The sequence below is a fragment of the Leucoraja erinacea genome, chromosome 11 (genome assembly GCF_028641065.1).
Source record: "Leucoraja erinacea ecotype New England chromosome 11, Leri_hhj_1, whole genome shotgun sequence".
Taxonomy (NCBI): Eukaryota; Metazoa; Chordata; class Chondrichthyes; order Rajiformes; family Rajidae; genus Leucoraja; species Leucoraja erinaceus.
Window position 1 is genome coordinate 44,295,693 of NC_073387.1, and position 22,059 is coordinate 44,317,751.

Below are 22,059 nucleotides of genomic sequence, written 5' to 3' on the forward strand. Positions count from 1 at the left end.
CAGCCTACCATGTAGAACCTTTTCTAATGCCGTGCTTCTAATCCATGACGTTTACGGATTTGCCCTTGTCAACCTTTTTGGTTACTTCGCAATTCCCAATAATATTTGTAAGACCATCTCCCACATACAAAATTATGCTGATTATCCCTAATCAGCCTATGTCCACCCAAATGCATTGTATATCTTATCCCTCAGAATATTCTCCAGTAACTTGCCCAGCACAGATGTTAGGCTTAATGGTCTATGGTTCCCAGGCTTTTCCTTGCAGCCCTTCTTAAATAGAAGCACAACATTAGCCATTCTCCAGACTTCCGACACCTCATCTGTGCCTAATGATTAATGTATCTCAGTCGGGGCTCCTGCAATTTATTCTCTAGCTCACGAGTGTCCTTGGCTATATCTGATCAGGCCCAGAAGATTTATGTTTGTGATTGCATATGATTGCATTCATTTTATGTTCTAATAAGACCTGTTACCATAGTTGTAATTTTACAGGATCCCAATGAGAACATTGTAGTGCTTCGTAGTTTTCTCTTTGCCCCAGGAAAGATATACTTGGAGGAACTGAGTGAAGGTTCTCTAGACTGATGTTTATTGTGGGGATTGTGGTTACATTTGTATATTTAATTGCCTTGCCATGCAAGATGCTTAAAATTTTCTAGTTACATTTTTGATTATTTTGGGACCGAGGTGAGATGCTTCCTACTGACAGTTGTGAATCTCTGGAATTTACTATCCCAGCTGCTTATTTGTTCAGAATATTGAAGTGTTTTATTACATTTTTGTTTAATTTAAAAAAAAGAGTTTGTTGAGGTAGATAACCAGTTCTGATTTCTCATTGATCAAGAACTTCATAAATAACACGTTGCTGTTGGAATTCTTTTAGGAGCCAATATAAATGCACAGACCGAAGAAACCCAGGAGACGGCACTGACACTCGCTTGCTGTGGGGGATTCTTGGAAGTTGCAGACTTCTTAATAAAGGCAGGGGCTGACATTGAATTAGGTTGCTCGACACCATTGATGGAGGCCGCCCAAGAAGGCCATCTTGAATTGGTCAAGTATTTACTTGCAGCAGGTATGTTTTTATTTTCTAATGGTTTGCTAATTTTCTAAATGCCAAATCTTAGTTCAAAATTGTTGCTATTTTGCATTGTCGTATTTTTCTAACTTTCTGAACATCATGGTGCACTTCCTTTTCTGTCTTTCACTTTAACTCCGTTCAGAAATGATAAAGCCAGGATCAAAATTGCCGATCAAATCTGAGAGCTCTATAGGTGATCACTACAGGTGATTGATGCTCACCATGTACTTGGTGGGCCGAAGGGCCAGTTTCCATGCTGTAACTCCAAACTAAATTGTTTTTCATTACATTTGAGCTGCTTCCAAAGTTGGTTTAAAAATTAGTGCTTTTAATATGTTTTTAAAAAAAATGGAGTATTAACTAACTTTCAATTTTCTTTTGGTTGTAATTGGGAACAAAAGGTTTGTAATTGAAGCAGCATTGATTTCAATTGTTCAGGCGTATGAAAATCTGTTGCTGTGGTATCTCTCCTTTAGAATTAAGGGAATTAGAATCTCCCCTTCTTCAAGCCTTGCATCTGATGTAGAAACAGTATCTTGAATTAAAAAATGTTTCATTCAAGTAATTGGGCTTGTCACTGCACCTGGGCACACGTGACAATAAACTAAACTTACATTTTTGTATCATGCAGACTTGTAATTTAAAATATTATATTTCTAAGCCAAGTAATTGTTTTCGTGGCTAAACGTTTATGCCTATATTATTTATGTATAATTTTTGCTTTTGTCAGGCGCAAACGTACACGCTACAACTGCGACAGGAGATACAGCCTTAACTTATGCATGTGAAAATGGGCATACTGATGTTGCTGATGTTCTTCTGCAAGCAGGAGCCGATTTGGTAATAATTACTATTTCCAATAACAATAGGCATGCATAAACATGGTAATTTGACTGATAGTTGAATGTATAAATTGAATCAATTTTTAGCAAACATTCAACTGTAATTTTTAAGTGCAATTAATGGACAAAATAAATAATTCCAAAGTTAAATTACAAGTTTATATGCAAATACAAAATATTTCTGTGAGGGCTTCACTTTTTGAAATTGCATGTACTTCAACAGAATTAGATTCAAGTTCTTAAGCCCCTTTACAAGGCTCCTAAACCCTTTGTTTTAACAGGAACATGAATCTGAAGGTGGAAGAACACCATTGATGAAAGCTGCAAGAGCTGGCCATTTGTGTACAGTACAATTTCTCATCAGTAAAGGTGGGCCTGCTATAATTTATCCTCTGGAATGTCCTGACTAAAACTGACTATTTTCCAATGAATATTGGCCTGAAAATCCAATTTTTAAATCTTGTTTTAAAAGTAATGCATTTAATGAACTTTAACCTACAAGTGACAACATTTATGACTATAATTGTCAATTGTCTCTGACAACCTGGTTTAGGTTTGAGATCAAAACTGAGGCACAAAAATCGACAATTTGAGATGTAAGGAAACACTAGAAACTGCAGATATAGAATCTGGAGCAAAAAAAGGTGCTGCTAAGGAATTACATCACTTGGATATCAGACATGAGTTTTTACTTTACCAATTCCACTAGCATAATTTAAAACCTGTTAATTTAGAAGCACACCACACATAGATTATTGATTGCATACTTTGTCAAAACTCTCACTGAATACATTACATTCTTTAAACCTTGTTATGTTCAATCAAATTAAATCAAGCTGGCAACACTATCTACTTGTGTTGCCTCGATCAGGGCATTGGGGTATTAGCCAGGAAGTCATATTTCAGCTTTATAGGACTTTGGTTAGTTTGCATCTGCAGTATTGTATGCAGATCTAGTTACCCCATTACAGGGACAAAGTCGAGAATTTGGAAGGGGTGAGGAGGAGAGTTACTAGAATGCTGTTTGTATTAAAGTGTACTACCTATAAGGAAAGGTTGGACAAACTATTGATTGTTTTCTCTGCAATATCGAAGGTTGAATGGAGCAGTGATAGAAGTATATAATGTTATGAGAGGCATAGATAGGGCAGGGTAGACAGTCGGAACCTTCTACCCTGGGTGGAACTGTGAAAGACTAGAAGGCACAGCTGTAAGGTGAGATGGGAAAAGTTTAAAGATGTGCAGTGCAGGGTTTATTTTTTTTACACTGAGTGGTGGGTGCGTGAAACGTGTTTCTTGAACTATTTACAGAATTTTTAAATGAGTAATTGTACAACTATTTAATATTCCAATATCCAAGTATCACAAAAATTGAGTTATATCAGACGACAGATGGTAATTGATCGCATTATTGTGGACCTAAAGTTGCAAGTGGGTTAGAATAGCAATGATGAGTGAATCAAGTGGAATTTTTCTAACCCAGCAATTGATGGGCATTATGCAGGGGGCACATGTGATCAAACAACAGTTGTTCCATGTTAACTTGAATTTAACTTCATCTTCTCAGGAGCAAATGTAAACAGAGCTACAGCTAACAATGATCATACAGTGGTGTCTTTGGCGTGTGCTGGAGGCCATCTTGCTGTTGTCGAACTCCTTTTGGCACATGGAGCAGACCCTACGCATCGATTAAAGGTACTGAAAATGTGCTTTAGAAGACAAGTTTTGATGACCGTTTAGTATGAAATTCTGCTGTATAAGATCCTTAATACAATTCCTTTAATAAGAAATTTGGTCTAAATTTGTATTCCTCAGGATGGCTCCACTATGCTCATAGAAGCTGCTAAAGGTGGGCATACAAATGTGGTATCCTACTTGCTAGACTACCCAAACAACATCTTGCCTGTACCAGGACCAGATGTGGCTCAACTCACACCACCTTCGCATGATCAGTCTCAGGTGAGGCTTCAAACTATTTTCAATGTACTGTTTCCACTGCAAAAGAAAATTTAAATTGCCATCTACATCTAAGGTGTTATTTTTCAGATTACATTTTTTTATAAACTAACTGAGCACACATCAACAAGAGTGAGAAAATACATTAGTTGGGTATTCAAGACATTTTTTAGCAAACTTTGAATTTTGGCTGATTATAGCTCTTGCATGCAATTAATTTTAAGTTATGTTTTTAGACTATGTTAACTATCTTTACTTTTAAACTGCTCTATTTAAAATGTTATTTAACTTGGAACAAAATTGCAAAACTGCCCTCCATAATGTTTGGCAAAGATCCATCATTTATTTATTTGCCTCTACTACGCAATTTGAGTGAATTTTATTTTATTTATTTAACCTTTATTTAACCAGGAGGAGTCTCATTGAGATTAAAAATCTCTTTTACAAGAGAGTCCTGGCCAAGACAGGCAGCAGCACAGTTCCACAGTTACAGACAATCATTTAAAAACAACAGAGAACATATAACTAGAGTCACAGTCAGAACATCATCAAACAAAGCATGTACAGACAGAAGAGCCCGCTTCAACATCATTAAGAAGGGGTTTAAATCTGTTTATAGAAACCAGCTCCTTAAGTTTCAGTTCATTCTGCAGCTCGTTCCATGCGAAGGGAGCAGCATAACTAAATGCCCTTTTCCCCAGTTCAGTACGGACTTTAGGTACAGTTAGTAAGAACAAGTCCTCAGAGCGGAGCTGATAAGGTCCTGTGCTTTTTCGAATTACATACTTCTGCAGGTAGGAAGGAAGAACACCGAGGATAGTCTTATAAATAAAGATATGCCAATGATGGAGTCTGCGGGTGGACAGGGCAAACCATCCAACTTGAGCATACAAAGAGCAGTGGTGCGTGAGGGTTTTAAAATTAGTAACAAATCTCAGTGCTCCGTGGTAGACCGTCTCCAAAGACTGTAGGCATTTTGAAGATGCATTCATATATAAAACATTACCATAGTCCAACACAGACATAAACGTTGCAGCAACAAGTCTTTTTTTGGCTTCAAAAGAAAAACAAGATTTGTTTCTAAAGTAAAAACCTAATTTTATCTTTAGTTTTTTCACAAGTTGCTGGATATGAGGTTTAAAAGAGAGAGAATCGTCAATTATAATTCCCAGATATTTATATTGAGACACAGATTCAATCACAGAGCCCTGCAAAGTGGTGATAGGAGGGAGGTCCGAGGGCTTTGATTTAGCTTTAGTGAACAGCATGAGCTTTGTCTTGTCATGATTTAAAACAAGTTTTAAATCACACAGGTTACGTTGCACAGTGTTAAAAGCAGTTTGGAGCTGACAGCCTGATTTAGGGTAGGCGCAGAGCAATATATCACTGTGTCGTCAGCATAAAAGTGAAAATTTGCGTTCGGAGCTTTATGATCTAGACTATTAATATAAATAGTAAATAATAAAGGTCCTAAAACTGATCCCTGTGGCACACCCTTGGATACATTAAGAGAGCTAGAAGTAATACCTTCTGCTCGCTCACACTGGGATCTGCCTGATAGATAGTTTTTAAACCAACAGACAGCTTGATCAGACAAACCGATGCTGCATAGTCTTTGTAACAATAAGGCATGAATCAAGTGGAATTTTACTGTATACAAAGAAACTACTGTACACAAAGCTTTCTTTTGGCTTAATTTTTTCAGAAGTTACTTTAAACAACATCTATAGTTTAATTAATGTTTGGAGTAATCTACCACTATAAGAGTAGTTTTTGTTCTTTAAGGAGTTATGCAAATCCAGTTACCTTGAAAGTGTAAGCTTTTTGGGCTGACGTTACCTGAAATGTACCATTCTACCACCTAAGTATATTTCCCATTGGTTTTTTACGAATTATACAAGCACATTTCTTCAATTGTTGGCACCATTTCCAAAGTTTTCCTGCTGAAACGATCAGTGGCTCATGCCACTTTGTTCACCAGGTAAAAACACTATCACGGTATTCTAGACCATGTTAGAATTGATTAAGAAATCAAAAAATTGCATAGAGCAGGAAACAATGTGACCTCTTATTGGTGTAATTTAGTACTTTCAGCCTTGGAAGCAGTTCCCAAATTGACATGCATTTGTCATTTAACTATTTTTTTTCTCCATAGATCAGAGATCCAATATTTTTTCTTAAATTTGACATTTTGTGATTCTTTGCTCCCTTCCAAAATTTGTAGGCAAAACCAACTGATGTTAAAAGTACCACATTGAAGTACTGACTTGGGTGATTTTGTTCTTGTTCTCTTAATGTTAATTGCATCAAATACCACATGCCAATTTGTAGCATAAGGAGGGTTGCCAAATCATTATTCATAGTTATAGTGAATTTAGGGTGATAAATGGTTAGATTATCGGAGTCGAGCCCTGAAGAAGTGGTAATTGACATCTCGACTTCTACAGGAATATTACATTTACACCAACCGTGTAACTCGAACAGCTATTTCTGATCCATGGATGATTTCGAGTGTCATGCAAGATGCACCAAAGAAAATGCACAAAACTGTAAAATAAGCCGGTTCTTGGGATCCTTTGGGAGTGTGTCATGTAAAGTGCGTATGGTGCAGAATCTTGACAGAACAGACAGAAACAGCCCCTATAGCCCCAAGATGCCAAATTAACTAATTCCTGTCTGCCTGCACATTATCCATTTCCGTCCACATTTATGTATACCTAAAAGCCCCTTAAATGCCATTGTTGTATCTGCTTCCACTACAGCCACCTATGGCAGTGCATACCTGTTTAAAAAAAACAAAACATAAACGTGCCCCACACACTTCTTGCCTCAAAGCTATATCTTTTAGTATTTGACATTTCCATGCTGGAAATAAAATTCTGACTGTCTACCCTATTTATGCCTCTCCTCAGCCTCTGACACTCCAGAGAAACCAATCCATGTCAGTTCAACCTCTCCGTGTAGCTAACCCTCTAATCCTGACAGCAGACTGATAAACCTTTTTTGCAAAGATCTCTCCATTATTCAATCAGATTATCCATCTCCCTCCTGTAATCAGACTCTTTGCTACCTGTTATTCATCCAACTATTGTGGTATCATCAGTGAATTTAAAGATGATGTTGGAGCTGTGCATTGAGGTGTCCCTGTGCTCATGCTTATTGAGGAGGAAATGTTTTGCCAATTCATGCTGGTTTAAGTCTGCCAATGAGGAAATCGAGGATCCAAATGCATAGGGATGAAGAGACACCTAGTTCCCTGAGCTTGGTGAAGTTTAGAGGAGATGATGTTGAACAACAGCCAGACAGTGGTAGATACAGCCACACACTTCATTCTGTTGCTTAATTCCACAGAGACTTGGGTCAGTCTTGCTAGGGATTCTGCGTTTCTGGTCTTAGATTACAAGAATGGTATCAGGGATGCCATTGCGTGCATGGATAAGGGAAACTGAGTCCATTCACTTTGTAGCTGGGAAATATAAGGAAATATGTAATTTGTTTATTTAAAATGATGGGTTTTGGCAAATAGATACTTTCCCGTTTCGGAAGGGGCAGTAAGTAGTTCTGGTTTAAGGTAATTAACTAAGAGCAACTGCATATTCCTTTCAGGAATTCAAAGCAAATTATACAGATGCTTTAAAAGAGGTAAACAAAGGTTACAGAAAAAGGGCAAGGAAATAAGACGTATTCAGTAGCACATTCAAGGAACTGGCACAGCCACAATGGGTTTGTCATTCGATTTAGTTTGACCTGCAAAATTAAGCTTTAAAGATTGGAAACTTTTGAATAGTCTGAATTCAATTCGAAAGCAGTTGTTATTCGTGGATGTCAGTGCAAGTTTATATGATTATACCTGTCTTATTCTGTAATTGTTTTATTTTCCAGGCTCCCAGGGTACCGGTGCAAGCACTTGCCATGGTGGTTCCACCCCAGGAGCCGGACCAATCTCCAGCGAATGTTGGAAGTACTCTTTCAGTAATTAATAAAGGTGAGTTTTTGATTGTTTTCATTGGTTAAGGGAGGATATTAATGTACTTTACTGTGGATTATAAATTTATAGCTTCCTTCCCCCTTTCTAATCATTTGGAGCCAGAATCTCAAAGAAAGGAAAAGGTGGGAAATAAAATATGCAGCTAACTGATTTTAGAAGATATATGCAGATGTCAATGAAGCAAGTTTAGCTCCTGAGAAGTTTTTGCTTGATTCCATATTCTAGGATAACCGAGATTTAAATATGGTTGCATTCATGGACTTTTGGTAAACGGGCAAATAGTTAAGTCAATTGGCAGGTTTAAATAGATTTCATGTCTTAATTCTAAATAGTCAGATGAAGGGGATGTTAGGAACAGACAACTTGTTGTTTTTGAGGATAGGAAATTATGCTTCTCATTTGAGCAAGGCACGCTAATAATCAGATTTGAAATTTTATTGTAGCTAGTTCTAAGAAAAACTGAATTCTGTTTAAGAAATGCAGGACTGAGATGTAGGCTGGATTTTTAACAAAAATGCATACAGTTGTATGGAGATGACCGGCCGACACTCAGGAATATCCATGCTTGTTTAATGCAGAGTTAGATAAAGCAATTAATGAGGAAGCCTGGCACATCATACTAGATTTAGAGGTCTGTTGGATCAAGTTGGTATTTGTTGCCAGCTGTTATGCCCAGGTCATTTTAATTGTCCTTGTGAATCTGAAAAAAACCCTATTTGGGTCAGCACAGTATGTATATTGTCCTTGTAGGAGTCCTACATAGAATAAAAGTCGAGCTAAGTAGTGGCCTGGTACCTGATGCAATCCGAAAGAAGTTGGAAACTTTGGGATACATAAATTGTATTAAATGTTATCCAAGACGTGTGTGCACTGAGTCTAGTGTTCTTGTGTAGTTAGCAGATTTAGCGTTGTTTCGTTGTATGAGGTTTGAGACGTATATCCTCTGTCACCCATAACAGAAATGTTATCTTCAGGTTTTAAGTTGGTGAGATATCTCTATGTTTGAACCATTTTTGAAATAATTAGTTTGCCTTTTGTCAACGTGATCTGTTATGATGTCGTAGGAAGGAACTGCAGATGCTGGTTTACATCAAAGATAGACACAAAATGCTGGAGTAACCCAGCAGGACAGGCAGCATCTCTGGATAGAAGGAATGGGTGACATTTTGGATCAAGACCCTTCATCTGTAATGATGCTGGTAGATTTACTTGGAGATGCTGTGTGTTATGCACCAAGTTGAACATTGGGTTGACCAGTGCATGATGTTGGTGGATGTCAGTTAAGAGATTGAGATGACTGTCCCATTTGCACCTTAATATCTCAATTTAGTTAGAACTGTGATGAAAAGGAGGCAAGATAGGTTTAATCCTATTTTTAATTGCACCAAAATCCAAATGCAAGAAGAGTTAATGGGTGTTTTGGGAGTGTCCAAAGATTTTCTGGCATATTTTTCTGAATATTAAAGAAATTCATATTTTCAAATGAGCGGTGCAAATATGAGTGTGGTGTGAATTTTTGACACGGGCGTACAGAGATGATTTTGGCCTACACTTGGAAGTAGAGTCATCCTAATTGTCCATTGAAGACCTAGATAAAACTATTGGAGAATGCCTGGTATGTCATTCGGGATTTGACTATCTGCAGGATCAGGTTGGGTTCTGTATTTTACCATGTTGAATGTCGTAGCTTACAGTTAATAGCAGGATATGGTTGAAATGTAGGGAAGGGTTGCCAAGAGCCTCCATCTTTAATAATCATCTCATAGTTACCTCATCAACCAAACATTAATTGCCTTTAATGCGGCACCTTCATTTGTAGTCATTTGTGAAGCCCTTTGAAATATTTCATTACTGTGAATACACTTGACAAGTTTAGGTTTCTGTTAGCAATTGTTAACATATCCTAAATTATAGATGGGCATGAAATACCTTGAGTACAAGTCCTTTAGTGATATTGTAGAGGGAAACTGTTTTTGCTGAAATGCCACATCCCAAACTGAAATGTGGTGTTCATGCCATTCATCAAACAACGATATTAGCTGATCATTTCTGTTGCTCTGGTTGCTACTTCCGAGAATTAACAATCATCTCCAATCAAGCCATCATCATGAGGGCTTGTACTTTGCTTCTCAATAGTTATCTACTGTTGGAATGACAATAAAGAAAGGTAATAATTAGGATCCTGAATGATTGTGGACGTAGGAAAAAGTCAGCCTGAGTTAGATAGATTTGTGATTGGTACTACAGGTGCACAACCTTTTATCCGAAAGCCTTGGGAGCAGACACTTTTCGTATTTCAGAATTTGTCGGTCTTCGGAATGGAAATTTTTTAGCGTAGATTTTAATGGCTGGCTCAGTGGTAGAGTGCTCGGCTCGTATCCGCAAGGTCGCGAGTTTGCGCCTTGATCCCGGCAGTTACTCGATCGCGAGTTTGAGTCAATGTCGTTTTTTCTTGCAGAATAAATGTCTGTATGAAATGCAGTGTGTTGAATGAATTCCTGAATTTGTAAATGTGCCCGCAGCATTGAATCACCTCTCGCACTCATGTCACCCTAGCGGGGCTACATGCCCTTAGGCGGCCTAGTTCAGGGATTCTTGAATCCCCGAGCTAGGTCGCGAGTTTGCGCCTCGATCCTGGCAGTTACTCGGTCGCGAGTTTGAGTCTTCAGTGTAGTTTTTTCTTGCAGAATAAATGTTTGTATGAATTGCAGTGTAGGAGAGATGTACTGACTGTGTGGGCAGAACTTTGGAAGTGATTGCCCACCAGTCTAAAAAGCCGCTGTGTCTCCCTGTCCCTGGGATAGCAGGGGGCAATCAAACAGCACAATACCCCCCTCCCCCTCCAACTCCAGAGGAATCCTCTCCCCGATGGGCCGCTACGGCGACAAGTGGCAGTTCGCCCACAGCCCGAGCTGCGCCCCCTCATCCGCCACCCCAAGAACAAGAAAGACGTACCTTGCACACCATCAGTTTCTGCCCCTACGTGTTCCTCTGGAGTTGGAGCGGGGCTGGGCTGGTGTTGCTGCTGGCTGTGGTTCTCTGGGATCTCCGTGCTTGCAGTGGGCCTGGGGGTCGGTGTCCCGTTGGTCCTGACGTCTCCGGCCACCCCCCTGGACTGGAGCTGAGACTGGGAACTGTACCGCCCTTGCCCCCTCCCTCTGCAACTGCAAACAACCCCACTCTCCTGCAAGGGCGGTACAGTTCCCGGAGGATAGCAGGTGGCCGGAGACGTCAGGACCAACAGGAACCCGCTCCCCGATGGGCCCCAACGCGCCCCGAGCTGCGCCCCGTCATCCGCAACCCAGGTTCCTCTGTAGTTGGAGCGGGGCTGGGCTGGGCTGCTGCTGGCTGTGGGTCTCTAGGATTTCTGTGCTTGCGGTGGGCCTGGTGGTCGACGTCCAATTGGTCCTGACGTCTCCGGTGACTGCACTGTGCTGCAGCCATCGCCGACGTGAAGACAGTACAAAGCCCCCACGCCGGTGCAATGAGCGGGGAGCTGGAGAGGGGAGGGAAGGGGTCACACACATGGCCGGGAAGCAGAGGGGTGTAGGTGGGGTGAAACTGAAGGGAGCGACAATCTGCTGCCACCTGCCCACTGAGTTAAAAAGTTCCCACGCAAGACTCACGATACACTGTGTATCGTGTCTACCGTGGGAACTTTTTAACTCAGCGGGCAGGTAGCAGCATATTGTCAATTATTAACCCTCCCGCGCAATATACCCTCACCTTCTCTTTTATGAATGGGGATTTAGTTCCCCTTTCTTCGAGGACCGACCAGAGGTTCCGCTGTCACCTCTGCGGGCCGCCCTCGGTGAACGTCCTGTCTCCCTGTCCCTGGGATAGCAGGGGGCGATCAAACAGCACAATACCCCCCTCCCCCTCCAACTCCAGAGGAATCTGCTCCCCGATGGGCTGCTACGGAGACAAGTGGCAGTTCGCCCACAGCCCGAGCTGCACGACCCCAAGAACAAGACGTCCCTTGCACACCATCGGCTTCTGCCCATACGTGTTCCTCTGGAGTTGGAACGGGGCTGGGCTGGAGTTGCTGATCTGGGATCTCCGTGCTTGCAGTGGGCCTGGGGGTCGGTGTCCCGATGAGGGGGTGCAGCTCCGGGAACGGCTTCTGGTGGTCCTGACGTCTCCGGCCAGTTTGCAGTTTTCCTCTGGAGTTGGAACGGGGCTGGGCTGCTGCTGGCTGTGGGTCTCTGGGATCTCCGTGCTTGCAGTGGGCCTGGGGGTCGGTGTCCCGTTGGTCCTGACGTCTCCGGTGACTGGCATTGTATGCTGGCATCGCCGACGTGAAGACAGTGCAAAGCCCCCGCGCCGGTGCAATGAGCGGGGAGCTGGAGAGGGGAGGGAAGGGGTCACACACATGGCCGGGAAGCAGAGGGGTGTAGGTGGGGTGAAACTGAAGGGAGCGACAATCTGCTGCTGCTTGCACGCTGAGTTAAAAAGTTCCCACGCAAGACTCACGATACACTGTGTATCGTGTCTACCATGGGAACTTTTTAACTCAGCGGGCAGGTAGCAGCATATTGTCAATTATTAACCCTCCCGCGCAATATACCCTCACCTTCTCTTTTATGAATGGGGATTTAGTTCCCCTTTCTTCGAGGACCGACCGGAGGTTCCGCTGTCACCTCTGCGGGCCGCCCTCGGTGAACGTTTTCAAGGACCTTTCTTCAAGGACCGAAAAAATGGCCGCTATTCGGAGGTTTTCGTTATTTGGATCTTCGGATAAAAGGTTGTGCACCTGTACTTGTAACCAAGCGTCCTGGCCCTGTATCAGGAATACTGAAGAAGAACTTGCCAATTCTCAAGAAGTCTGAAAAACACATTTGATGTGAGATGGAGATGCAAGGAACAGCAGATGCTATAATCTTGTGTGGAACATAAAGTGCTGGAGTAACTCAGCTGATCAGGTATCATATCTGGAGGACATGGATAGGTGATGTTTCAATTTGGTCTTCAGGTCTCAACCTGAATCGTCACCTATTCATGTCTTCTGGAGATACTGGATGACCCACTGCGTTACTCCAGCACTTTGTGTTCTACTGACCTGAGCTGACAGATTACGCCAAATGACCGGCTCACTTCTGCTTGGATGCATATTCCATTGAAAGCATGTTGGGTTCGGGCTGTGTCATGGTATCCTGACTCAGTACCTTATCGAGCTCAAGGTGATTTACCTAGTTACAAGATATTGATAGAGGTGTGCACATGGTTGCTGATAATGTTATCGATGCATCATTTGCCCCTTCCAAACGATGCAAATTCTAAGGACTGTGAGCATCCACACTTAAGGGTAGAGGTGAGTATCTGCTAGACTTGATTGTGTCCCAGAAAGGAAACCAATTAGGGACCCCTTTGAAAAACAAATGGGGGCTTTATTATTGGAACAGATTAAGAAAGTTTTAACAATTGATATTGACCTTTCAAGATCTAGTGACTCAGTGGATCTCGAATTATATGGAAGATTTTCTTCCCTGAAGGACATTAATAAACCAGATGTTTTTTACGACAGTTTAGTTTCATAGCCACTGTTACTAAGGCTAGCTTTAATTGCTTTATTTCAACTATTTTAACTAACTGAATTTAAATTCTCTCAGTATTGCAATGTGACTCAAATTAGTGCCTCAGGATTATTGATCCCAATCTTTGGCTGCTAATCTAATTACCTGACAATAAGTTATTGTATCCCTGCCTGTTTGTCCCAAGCTGCACCCTGTTTAAATATTTGTCCAGCCAAGGATTGTGATTGATTGTGTAAAGTATCTTGATCAATGACAGGATCTTTGGCAAGTGCTACAATTTGAATGATTGATAGTCCGAAGAAGGGTCCCAGTTTGAAAAAGGGTCCCAACCTGAAATGTCACCTATCCATGTTCTGAGATGCTGCCTGACCAGCCAAGTTATTCCAGCAATTTGTCTTTTATTTTAATGCTTGGCATATGTACAGGGTAGGAGATGTGCTGCTGAAGGCCCATTCTTGCCAAGCACTCAAAATCAAACTCAGAGGCGTACAGCACAGAAGCAGGCCACCACACCTGTATCGACTGCTGCCCCCAACTACACTAATCCCATTTACCTACATAACTTTCTGGGTGGGGTTTTTTTTTTCTGGAAGGAGAAATCAGCATAGGTAGCCATGATCTCCGTTAATGTTCTCAATTTGCTCAATGTAATTGAGACCGAGCCTTTATGCAATTCTGTATCAACTTAACAGCCTTTGTCGTAAAACATTCAGTTTTAAATTAGAATGGTTAATGTCGTGTGAATGCAGTTAACTGCGTATCAAGATTGTCCTTTTTGCATTCAATTTTTTTCTTAAGTAGCTAAAACATTTGCCAGGCACTCTTTCAAGTTTTTATAAGTCATTTACTCTGCCACATTATTAAATGTTGTTTGAAATTATAACTGCTTTGGTATCTAGTTACATCGTCTTTTTCTCTCCATTAGATTTTGAGACTTGTGACCCCAAATTTGCTGAACTGTTACATTAATCCTGCCTGCCATTGAGATGCATCAACCCTAAACTAAATAGTCTTAAGGAAACATTATTTTTGAAGAACTGTTCTTAGCATCTGCAACAGGCTCGCATACGGGTTCTTGCCTGCTGTGTGAAATCTTGTGAACAGGAACACAAGATTTCACACAACAGGTGACAGCCTTTATCACATTGGTACAACAGCCTTTTACAGTCCCATTTAAGATGTTCAGCACAAAAATGAAAGAATTAACAAATTACCTTGTTGACATTTTTTTGTGGTGAAATACATGAATATTGCCTCGCAGCTGTTAGTCAAGGCTTCATTTTCTTTTCCAGGAAGTATTGACATTTTGACTTGTTCTGAAAATATAGCTAGCAAAAATTCATGCTGTAAATAGCATCTATATACCATTATTTATCCAATAAATATATCAATTTTGAAAGTGAATATGATGCTATTAATATACCTGCATTGATTTTCTTAACATTTAATTTTGGTTCTTCACGAGTTGCATAACATGAAGAGTTTAAAATTGAAAAACATTTCCTCCAAAATATTGCAATGTTGCAGGAGTGAGCTGTCTCTTTATTAAATTTTCAATTTATTAAAACATTTTTTTTTAATCAGTTAAAAGACCATCTGTACTGTACTGATTCTAATGCCATCACTAAATTTTAGGTTATTACATGACATTAATTTTTTTTGTGATGAATGTTTTAACAATTCACAATTGGATCTATGAATAACATCAGTTGCTGTATTCTCTTGCCAGTTTTTTTAATTCTCAAAGTATATGTTGAATGGTAACAATATTATGGTTTAATATAAACAAGTTCATCACCCATACTTGTTTCTGTTTAAGACATCTGATAAAAGCAGCGTTCCTAAAAAAATGGGAAGGATATCTAGAAATAAATTCCAATAAAATCCATTCTCTATCACTGTTCAAGGAGGCTTGGTGATAAAAAAGCATCTATCTTTTTTGCCATTGTACAAATATGCATACTTTAAATCTTGGTTATAAAATGTTAACTAGTCATTTTAATCCATTATGACAAATGATGTTTTTCACACACAACAAAGATTACCCAATGTTTGTGCAAAAAAAGGCCATCTTTTTTCATAATGCATTAAGATACTATCATGACATGCTTATATAAAACAAAAATTATATACGCTGGACATTTGCTCTCTTGGGGCCAGTCATATCAATTAGCCATTCATTTATGACACTATAAATATTTACAGGCCCTGGGATCTTTGTTAACAAACCAATATTTCAAAAAAGAAATAAAAGGGGGGAAAATTCTTAAGGGATTTCTTGGTGCTTGCTGAATCGATAAAATATTTTTGTGGAATAACTTCAGAATTCTCTGCTGAATGAACAAGTAAGATTAGTGAATTGTTTCTAACCCTATTATTTCTGTGTTCTATGCAATCATTGAGGCAGCGCAGAATCATCAGTCTTTTTTACATGCCTTTTATAAAAACCGTGTTTTTTTTACCTATCTTGATTTCCCTTGTTCATTACTAATGCACAACCATCCCAGTATTTTCAATAAAAATAAAATTATTGGTATATTGAATGTACTTTGTCATATGTAGTATATTTTCAAGCATGGACCTTAAATTCATGCCTCTTCTGAAAATTGAATGCTTTATTTAATCAGTGTTCTGTCTCCAAAACCTTATTTATAACTTCATGAAGATAACAATAATTTTGGCTATTTTGGCAAATTATTTGTTCCTTGTGTGAGCGATGCAAGTATAATTTTCCAAGGTACTTCCCTGGAACATTCTGATGCTGGATGCACGCAACACTTGGTCTGAGAATTTTTTTGTAGAGAGAAAACAGGAGAGCTTTAGTGAAGGACTTCTGGACTTTAGGGATAAAGTGCCTGATGACAATTTGCCATTGAAGGCAAGATTAAAATCATGAATGTTCAGGAGACAAGAAATGAAGAATGCAAAGATGTTGGGTGCTCTTGGTACTGGAGAAAATGGAGAAGGAAGGGGATGAATTGAAAGGCAAAGTATTTTTCAAATTAAGGTTTATTGAACCAGGAATATATTAATGGGTGAGAGCGTACATATGGGATACGAGAAGAAGGCAATTGAAGATGGCTTTAATTTTGTTGTTGCATTAATCTTTATCACACAATAGCTGCAAGAATGCCAACGGTACTTAACTGTGCTCCCCTTTAGCCAGCTGGAGTTTTGAGGCCAGATTCCATATCCCTCAAAAACCTCAAATATTTGCATGTTTCAAATTCAATGGGATCTTTTTCCATGTGGCATTAGTTTTTAAAGAGCAGAAAAAGTTGCAGTATTCAAAATGAATGTATAATTTCAATCAGATAGGCTTGAAAAGAAATTTAGAGAATCTCTTGGAACATATTTGCAATTTTTTGAAATATAATTAGTTAATGATCATCACCTTCCAAAATCTCAGATCAGGAATTTTAAAATTTTATTTCAATTTTTTTAAGCCCAGAAGTCCACACCTCAAGTTTGCTTGACAAAGGAATTAAATATATCCTTTGCTTGACAAAGGAATTAAATATATTCAGAAGAGTTACTTAATTGTACGGTAGCATTTATATTGCCCTAGCAGACATTTTTTATGAACAAATATGTAGCTGTCGTAGTTGGGCAAGGTTTCTAGACTTCTAATTGGGTAATAAATTGTTTTTCCATGGATATTGCAGTACAAAAAATGTCTTAATGTTACACGGTGTTTTTACTATAATTGTACTTCTACCCAGAATTTTCCATATTCCAAAATTAGCATTTTCCAGAAATTCTATTGTTGAAACTTTCTTTTCCTTTCCCACTTCTCCTCTGAAAAAAAAAATAATGCAAATAATTTCAGAAAACTTGCAAAACTGATATCTGGAATGCAAGTTCTTCGTTAGATTGAACAAAGCAAATGTAGAAAACTTTATGTTCAGTGCTAGACTGAATAAAAGCCACAATGTGGTGAAAAGTTTACACTGGTTTCACATGGGTAAGTAATTTTTTGCATGGCATTTTTTCAAACATTTTTCGTGTGCTTAGGTACATCCAAGCAGAAGTCCAGTCCCCTGCAGGTAGCGGAACAGGATGTCCAGCCCTTCCACCAGTACCAGCCTTTAGAATGCATTGTGGAAGAGACGGAAGGCAAGCTGACAGAGCTGGGACAAAGAATTAACGCTATTGAGAAGGCACAATTGAAGTCACTAGAATTGATTCAGGGAGACACTTTAACCAAAGACAAGATAGAAGAACTAAAAAAGAGCAGAGAAGAGCAAGTACAGAAGAAGAAAAAGATTTTGAAAGAGCTGCAAAAGGTTGAAAGGGAATTGCAGCTGAAAACTCAGCAGCAGTTTACCAAAGAGTACTTGGAAGCCAAGGGTCAACAGCAGACGCTTCAGCTCCAGCAACAACAGCAGCAATGCCCACATGGAGGACTGTTCTCTCAGGTGGGGACTGGTGAATGTCTGCCAGAGGAAGACTTTTCAAAGTTGCCTCAGGTGGACACCATCTTACACAGAGATGGCCAGCAGCAGCCACCTGCAACCCAAATGGGGTTTGTTCCAATTCAACCTTTAGCAACACAAGTATCTCCAAACTTTGCTAGTTCTGTTTATCCTATCACTAACGTACCTGATCTACAGCGAGTCATTGTGAATCAGCCTTTGTTAGGCCAGGCACAACTTGCTGGACTTGGACAGGGACTCTTAGCTCAAGCACCTGATGGATTAATGGTTGCAACTCCAGCACAGACGCTAACTGACACTCTTGATGACATCATGGCAGGTGGGTTAAGAATTGGTCCTCTTTTATACTTTACCTTTGCTCACATCTACTAGCTTTTGGGTGCAAATGGATATTTGTTAGATTTATTCAGAGACAGAACTGTAGATGTAATGCTTTACTCAGACTACTGCAAATGGCAATGCTGTTTCAAGCCAGCTTAAACTGCCATTGCTTTCAAGTTGGATGTGTAGAGCTCAGTCAGCATCTGATAGATAAATGATGGACTGTATTTTGACAGTAATACACTATCACATCTGAGCAACCCTAATCAGGGTCATGCCTCAGTACGTGACCTTTCATTCTCTATCGGATGCTTGCCAACTCTGCATTTCCAGCTTTTCCCTTTCATTTCAGATTTTCAAAGTTCACAATCTCTCATTGCACCTCATTTTTAAGGGAAAAAAAGAAAATTAGATTGAAATTAAATGCTGAGCTCATTTAAAAATTAAAAATCACACACACTAACTTGAAAATATATTCATACTAAATTTCAGCTATCTCAGTGCATGGGCATAGTCTCAATTTTGACTTGTTCTTTCCCTTAAATCTCTGATTTAATGTAATCTTGCATTTATTAACCTTTGTCATACAGTAGTTTAAGCCACAAAAAGATGAAATAATAAATATTCCTTAAATTGGAGGACAGTTTATTTCATAATTTGTTATTAAAAGCCAATGCCACTTTGAAACATTGTTCAGCTGCAGTTAAATTGGAATTTGAAGTTCAACTTTGGATAATCTACTTCTAGGAAACCATTTTGGCTTAAACCAGCTGCAGTCTAGTTGCTTCAGGGGAAGAAAAAAATTCTCCCAGTCAAATGCTGAAATGTCTATGTATTTTTAATGTAAAGATTGTTTTTTCCCTTATTGCAGTATGCACAGCGATGCTCATTTACTTCATGAATTTAGATACTATATTGAAGTTAATAATAACTACAGCGCATTCATCAAAAAATATTTCAGTAAATTGATATCAAATTATATTTCCGTATCAGAATATTAGAAATAGAACTGAACCTCCTATTTCACATTACAGATGTGCTTGAAAAAGCTTTTGCTATGTTTTTTATCCCATTCAAAATGCTTTTTTTTTGCAGAATATGAACGTATGAAATTGACACTATCTCCTCACATACTGCCCACGTATCACAAATAGAGAACTGTTAAATTATCTGAAATGACAAAATGTAAATCATTTGTTATTCAAATTATTATAAACTTGAACTTTTTGTTTTGAAATACTCAAGCTGATTTATCTACGGGCCGGAGAATTTATTTGGAGTAAATATAATGCGGCTGATTTACTTTTTGCCAACCGCGGTGATTACTTGTACCATTAAGGTATTGTTAATTTTGTTTTACTCATGACAATGTCAGAGGCTCATCAGTTATCTTAATATTAGTGATTTTTAAATCAATTATTCTAATATTTGCAAAGTTCACAACAGCATTTGGACAAAAGTAATATTAAAAGTGTAATGCTGGTGCTGTTCGAGGCCCAATCCAAGTAACAGAGTAGTTATAATTTGGCAGAGTGTTGGAAGTAAGATTTTTATGGTGACAGTCTTCCTCATTTCACAACGATATGTGGTTGCTTTGTGTCAAATTATATTTTGTACCATAGTAGTATTGTGAAGGTGGTGGATACTATTTTGTGAAGGTGGTGGATACTATTTTGCAATTATTATTACAACTAGAAACTTGGAAAATTGTGGTGAATGCTTTATTTAACCAAAAAAGGTTTTGTCTTTAATATTGATGTTAATTATGTAACATTTGGGGGCTTGTAACTGGAGCCTTGTTTTATTGGAGATTGTTTGTGTACTTTTGTTTGGCATTGCTGGATGTTTTTAATAGTGTTTTAGATCTCTTGTTACAGTTGTAAATTGTGGTAGTGGCACCTAGTGGTAGTATAATGACACCCCGGGTATATGAAATTTGTTGGCAGTATAACTCTCCATGATCAGAATTCAGCCAGGCACCTAGCAGTTAACAGAATTTTTTTTTTTTTTTTGGTCTAATTTGTGATTGCCGTTTTTGTATATCTGTATGAGTTTGAAGAAGAGTCCCGATCATCTATCCATCCTTCTCCAGCGATGCTGCATGACCTGCTGTGTTACTCCAGCACTTTTTTGTGGTAAATTTATTATACCTCTACGTAGTTTAGCTTGAAGATGCATGGCAACATGCATTATAAATCTAAAAATGCAAGTTCTTTGAAAGCAAATGCTAATTTTGGCCCCATAAGAGCAGGTATGTGATATTTAATCTATTGTAACAGCTTGGAATGGACAGCAGTTGCACTAAAAAAAAAATAAAAATAACCCTTTGACCATGTAGGAGGTGAGACTCCTCCTGTCTGAAAGAGGTGAGATTCTCATTTTGAAACGCTTCTTTATTGGCTCTTTCACAAGCTACGCGCTACATGCAAACTGGGCTGAAACTTGCAACTAAGAATCGTCTCTACAATGGAAAGATTTTTGTTTTTAGCTAGTTAAGTGATGCACCCCATTTTAGAAATTGCTGGTTAAGAGTAAAGCCCTCTCAGAGCAGTGAAATTGGGATCTGGTTCCTCCTATTCTATATTACTATATTTCTCAGCCATAACTACAGAATAGAATTCTGTGTATACGGTGCTTGCATTCCCCAGGCCGATGGCCTATTGATTTCTAAGTGAGTTTGCTGAATGATGGATAATTTTATCCTGTGGATCCATATCCACTGGGATCTACAAGCTAATTTCATTTTTTTTTTTAAAGCATAGTAACAGCTGCAGGGGTTTTTCATACTTGAAGGACTGGACATTCTTGATGTCAGTTTCTGAAATTAAAATTTGGGACATCAATTTGTATGAAATGCCATGAATCCAACAATTAGTTAAACTAATAATTCTCACATCTTAAGGCATTCAAATTTCTTTCTGTTCCTTCTGATTAGCAATAATTCCTTAGTTGATGCTTCTTGACTTGAAATTTATTATTTTGCAGCCACAACCTTGCCTGGGAATTAATTGGCCATTCTGGCATGTGTCATTGAAATTTCAGCTGTAAAGTACATGTGCAAATATCAGTCAAGGACAGACTATGTAGCTCCGACTAACAGATACTTAAACATAATGTTGGAGATGTGTCTGAAAAGCTTGGTCCAAACCTGGTCCAATGCAACCTTGATTTATGCTTGGTAAACTTGTGCAAACAGCTAACCACTGCTGTCCCTTGGTAGATAAACGTGAATTTCAGCAGTTTAAACTAATTCAAAACTTTTGCCTGAGAGTCCACAACTGGTAGGATGTTGTAGATTGTTTCCCGTGTCATCAGTTCAAAGTTTAACTGCTCTTAATTGAAAGCAAAATCCTGTAAAAGCTACCATTATGACAGACAAGTAGAATTTCATGAAAAGAAAACATTTATTTATTGGTGGCCATTATCTAAGAAGAAAGTCCAATATATTTTTGAGATTTTTTTATTATCATTTTATTTAATTCAGAAATCCAGTTGTACTATGATAGTCATCAATAAATCCTATGTAGTGGCTTGAACTATTATTCATGCAGTCCATTTGAAGCAGTATAAAGAACTATTTGTTCTCGTCGTTCAGAGTGAAAACATTTTTGAATTAACTACCTTGTATGCATCTCCAAGTGAAGATTTTTGAGACTTGACAACCCAAGTGTATAATCTTATAGTTTCTTCTATCCCCAAATATCAGCTTATTGAGTTCAACAGCAACTCTAAATTGTTAATGGCTTACTGACATTGGCCAATGTTTGAGTATTCCAGATTTAGTCTAATGAAAAGATTTCAAAGTGTCTTCGTGACCACATGGCATCAAATTAATGGAATGCAGCAGGACAACTTAGCATCCTGTTTTTTAATCAACATTTGCACATCTTGTATGTTG

The 22,059-nt window shown here is 38.8% G+C and overlaps 1 protein-coding gene across 7 annotated transcripts in view; it reads left to right on the plus strand.

Annotated features, from left to right (window-relative positions):
- Positions 1-22,059, plus strand: part of ankhd1 (ankyrin repeat and KH domain containing 1) — a 145,481-nt gene that overhangs the window by 92,420 nt on the left and 31,002 nt on the right. For 5 of the 7 annotated variants that reach the window (XM_055643106.1, XM_055643107.1, XM_055643109.1 and 2 more), the window contains 7 exons: positions 887-1,078; positions 1,815-1,924; positions 2,208-2,295; positions 3,494-3,621; positions 3,742-3,885; positions 7,765-7,867; positions 17,419-18,159. In XM_055643106.1, coding sequence (XP_055499081.1) covers positions 887-1,078; positions 1,815-1,924; positions 2,208-2,295; positions 3,494-3,621; positions 3,742-3,885; positions 7,765-7,867; positions 17,419-18,159 — 1,506 coding nt within the window. The remainder of the gene's footprint in view (positions 1-886; positions 1,079-1,814; positions 1,925-2,207; positions 2,296-3,493; positions 3,622-3,741; positions 3,886-7,764; positions 7,868-17,418; positions 18,160-22,059) is intronic. The other 2 variants (XM_055643110.1, XM_055643111.1) reach the window with 1 other exon arrangement.